Source organism: Zymoseptoria tritici, chromosome 1 (assembly GCF_000219625.1).
Source record: "Zymoseptoria tritici IPO323 chromosome 1, whole genome shotgun sequence".
NCBI classification, from domain to species: domain Eukaryota; kingdom Fungi; phylum Ascomycota; class Dothideomycetes; order Mycosphaerellales; family Mycosphaerellaceae; genus Zymoseptoria; species Zymoseptoria tritici.
The window spans coordinates 4,966,825-4,971,274 of record NC_018218.1 but is presented as its reverse complement, the minus strand read 5'-3'; the positions used below and the strand labels follow the sequence as shown (position 1 = coordinate 4,971,274).

Sequence of the window (4,450 nt, the reverse complement as noted above, 5' to 3'; positions counted from 1 at the left end):
ATGTTAGACGAGGGTAGTAGTGCTATTAGAGCAGGGAGGGCTAGTAGCTAAATCGCCGGTTTAGGCGTTGTTAGCGCCGACGACTCCTTACGCCCTAACGACTACTTACGAGCCTTCTTCGGCTAAGGAGCCTTCCTTAGCTCCTGTCTCTTATTAACACTACCGGTAGTACTGCCCTTGCCCTTAGTAGCCTTCTTGCCTACTATTTTAGTAGTAGTTCCGCCCTTCTTTAGTATAGGGGTATCCTCCGTTATAGGCTCTAGAGTAGGCGCAAAAGATATACGCTTCTAAGTTAGTGCCGACGCTAGAGCTAGCTTCTACCTTAGTGCCGGCGTTAGAGCGGCTAGTAGCTCTAACTCTACGATAATATTCGAGGATCTTATAACACGTCTAGTATTTATGTTACTATCGCTTCTGCCAAATATAGCGTCCTTAGTAGGGTCCTTATTACATAGGGCAATAATCTGTGTATCCGTCGGCAGCTCTAGCTCTAGCTCTAGTATATTAGAGCTCGGATCCGGTTGTATATACTACTAAGATAGTTCCTATAATTTAAAGGGCTCTTAAGAGGGTTGTTCCTATATTTAAGAAGGTCCTTAGCTACTATCGTCGTTAGAGGGCAGTATAGTAGAGCTGTCGGACGGCTAATAGTTAAATTTCGGCTACGTCTCTTCCTATAGGTAAACGGAAAGTTCGAGTAGCGATTGTACACCCGCCCTTAATAGTAACGATAAGATTAGTAGCTTAAAATGTTGCTACGATCGCGGTTGTTACGGATCGCCCTCCGCTCCCCGCTCCGCTCGTCCCTACACTTCCTTGCTTACCTTATCCCGCTCCCTTTCCGTCCCGTTGCTGCTTGCCTATACAGCTTTCCTCCCTAGTTACCTCTTAGTCTAGACAACAAGCAATGAGTCTATACCTTTGATCACTCCCTGATCCTGTCCACTGTTCCCTCCGTAACAGTGGTAGTAATAACGGGAACGACGGTATGTCGCCGTTTATAGTATATTAGTGTTATATAGTTGTATATAAAGTTTAGCGGTCCTAAACCTTAAGATTCGAGTAAATCCGAATTAGAGTTTGTGGAGTCTTAGCAATCCCGTCCCTTTATAGAGTAAGAATAGGATAGATCGGGGAGGGTAGAAGGTACCGGTATCGAAGCCTCTATCCCCGATCTTATCGTTGTTCTTTAACCCTCTCCTAGTCCTTCCTACCCGAAGGACAAATTCTTTTATAATTTAGGAGGGTAGATAGGTAGACCGGAGGAAAAGTAATTCGGATAGATTCTCCCGAGTATTAAATACCGGGGCGAAATAAAGGTCGGCTTCCCTTACTTCTCTCTCTACTTCCTATAACTTATAAATGCCTCGGGGTTAGTACCCCTCCTCGGCGAGTTCTTGTTTTTCTTCTAGCGGATTTTAAAGTTAAATTTTAATCCTACCTCCGGGAGGTAACGTTAGTCGGCTTCCTAATAGAGCCGATGTACTCTCGAGTTACGTCTTAATATAGAAAATAGAGAGTAAAAAGTAGGTCTTATCTATAGGGAAGTTCGATATTACCTCGTAAATTATATTTATTTAACTTCATCTACATCTATACTCTCTCCAAGCACACATCCTCCATCACCTCCCTCCATCTACGACCGATTCCACTTCCCCAACATCTCCTCTCCAACACCATCCTCGCCCTCATTCCTCGCCACGCCCTCCACAGTCTTGATCAAATCATAAACGATCCCATCTCCAACCACACTGTCCCCTTTGTACTCCTCATGCTTCGCAACAAACTCCCGAATCCACCTCGCCGCCGTCCACAAACTGCCGTCCGCGCGACCACGGATCAACGCGAGATACCGCGCCAACGCACATCGCGTTTCGACATCCACGTTCAGGGAGTCGAGGTACAGTTCCACGAGTGGGATCAACCCGGGAAAGGAGTGCGCCGCGTCGTCTTGGGTTCCGTTGATGACTTCGTCGACGGAGAATTGGGCGTATTCGTCTTCCACCGGACCAGGCGATGGAGGGCGAGAAGGGAGAGGAGTGGCGTTATTAGAAGCCGGCATACTAGCACTGCCGTTCGTCCGCGATCCACGCTGAGGGAATGGGTTCTTGCGGAACCAGAACTTATCCTTGTTGACGGCGTCGCGACGATGGGCTGTTTCCATGTTTTCTGTCGTGAGGGGGATGGGGATGTAGAAGTTGAGGTTGAGAGAGAGGATGGCTCGCGTGATGAGCACGACGAAGACGGAGAAGGCGGCGTTTTCAAAGTCGGTGATTTGAATCTCCATCGGTCGGACTTCGACGCGCCAGCCGATGTCATCGCCTGGTGGAGGCGGTTTGAAGCGCATGTGTTGCCAGTTGGTTGATTGGAGGTTTTCGAAGTGGTCGGTCTTGGTGAGGTCGAGGGATTCGAGGTCTTCGGCGAAGACGACAATGGGATCTCGGATGAAGAGGTGGGCGAAGTGCGTCGCGAGGATGTCGTCCATTCCTCCTGCGACAAGACGAGCTTTGAGATCTTCGTCCACCACTAGATCCGGGTCGAGGTACTCCGGACGAAGGCGAGAATCTTGTGAGATGTATGTGCTGTTGCTGGCGTATCTTGATTTGGGAATCTTCCAACGATCGTTCTTGAGAGGCTTCTCGCCCATCTCCTCGGGTGTGCGATCATCGACCGCGCGGCTGATCTGGTTCCATCGGACATCCGTTTCCGCCAGGAAGCCCTTGTAGATTGGTGTAGCAGCCGTCAGAGCGAGAAGTATGGGGCCTAGAGGTGAAAGTTGGTCGTACATAGTCCGACCCTCATCGATGTTCTTCGCTTGAAAGGTGATTTGCAGGCAACATGAACCCATGCCAAAGGCCATCGCGTCCATGTAGATGTGGTCGTCCTTGGCTGCGCCATTCCTCACGTCGTCGTCTTCTGGCCAGTCGTGGAGGTCGTAATTCACAGTCGGATCCTTCCACGGCTTTGCAGTGTTGACATCGTGAAAGACCGGCACATTCAGTTCCACCTTCCTCCCTCGTCGCCACCGAATGTTCGCCGCCAGTGTTGGGAATCGAATGTGAGGGTTTGCAATCTCATCAGGAACGAATTGCGATCGTAGCTTCGATCCACCGGGTGGGAAGAAAGGTGTGATGGACTTCCGGTCTCCGAGCAGCGGGAATGTCGTAAGTGTAATTGGGAACTCGTTGTCGTAGATGTGATCTTTGGCGAGCTTGCGTCTGGACAGTATCAGTTCTGGCCCTTGAAAGAACGAGATCGTTCAACTCACCTCCACTTCATATCCTGCTCGACATCAAGCAAATCCTTGAACCCAATGCCCCAAGGTTTCCCAGGCGTGGCTTCGAGCATGAATCGACCGAACTCAGGATGAAAAGTCGGAGCATTTCTCCCAGGCCTGTCGCAACAATCAGTCACCACATCCTCGTACCAACAAACGTTTCAATCATACTTCTCATCTCCAACCTTCAAGTCCGGAACTCCACCGCCCTGCTTGATCAACTCGGCATCACTCGCCAGCGCGGCCAGGATATCCGCCTGTCTTAACGAAAGCTTGACTTCTCTCTTCTCGTCGTCGAATGCAACAACGAGGTACTCGATCTATCCCCTCATGCAATCAGCAATCCACCTCTCCTTTGTATATCGCGAACTGGCTTACCATACCTCATCACCCCATAACAACGCGTCGCTCTCCTTTCCCTTCGCTCGATTCCATATCGCTAGTAGTTGCTGCAGATCCAACACATCAGCAATTGTCCTCTCCAAAAACCCACCCGTGTCACAGCCATGCATACCTCAATGCCCCATTCCCGCACATGTCCAGCAACTTTCTTCGCCTCAGGCCAGTCGAGCGGCGTTCCCACCGCACTGCAAAGATCCGTATTAGCTCCTCATGTCCTTTCCACATTCGTCCCGCGAACGTCGTGCATGTGCGATCAAGCAATCCAAGCAAGCAGCAACGGGAAGCTACATGCAAAGCCCACTCCACCTCATCTGCACAAATCCACGCATGCGGATCGAACGAGGGTTGGGTATAGAGTCAACGTACAGAAGTCCCATCTTTCGCCACTCTTCTCTTCCTTCCTTGTCCCTGCTTTCCTGTCACTGTCCAATCGTCGGGGCGTGGACTCGAAGCTCGATCGTCGGACTCGACAATGGCGGTATGCGGTGCGACTTAAGGCGTCAATGGCGATGAGGGTGATCGCGTGCGATTGGTGCGATGGGCGCGTTGGGAGATGTTGTGGAGCAGTCGAATCGGTATTGGTGATGTTGGTGCTCGTTGAAAGTCGTGTTGTGTGGCTCTCGCTCTCTGCGGTGACTCGTGGTAGTGGTGGTGTTTCGTGCGAGCGTCGGAAGCAGGACTGAGGATCGCTGTGGTTCGGAGGAAATGCTTCGCGAGCACGTTACAGTCGCGACAATGCAACGACTTTGCCAAATGGTACCTCGCTGTAAC

At 50.7% G+C, this 4,450-nt stretch overlaps 1 protein-coding gene across 1 annotated transcript; it reads right to left on the bottom strand.

Annotated features, from left to right (window-relative positions):
- Positions 1-1,636: 1,636 nt before the first annotated feature.
- MYCGRDRAFT_107644 (uncharacterized protein) lies at positions 1,637-4,056 on the bottom strand (the record flags this gene model as incomplete). The annotated part of the gene is made up of 6 exons (XM_003856625.1): positions 1,637-3,218; positions 3,269-3,394; positions 3,449-3,597; positions 3,661-3,726; positions 3,792-3,864; positions 4,046-4,056. The coding sequence occupies 6 exons, from the start codon at positions 4,054-4,056 to the stop codon at positions 1,637-1,639; spliced, it is 2,007 nt and encodes a 668-aa protein (XP_003856673.1).
- Positions 4,057-4,450: the final 394 nt, after the last annotated feature.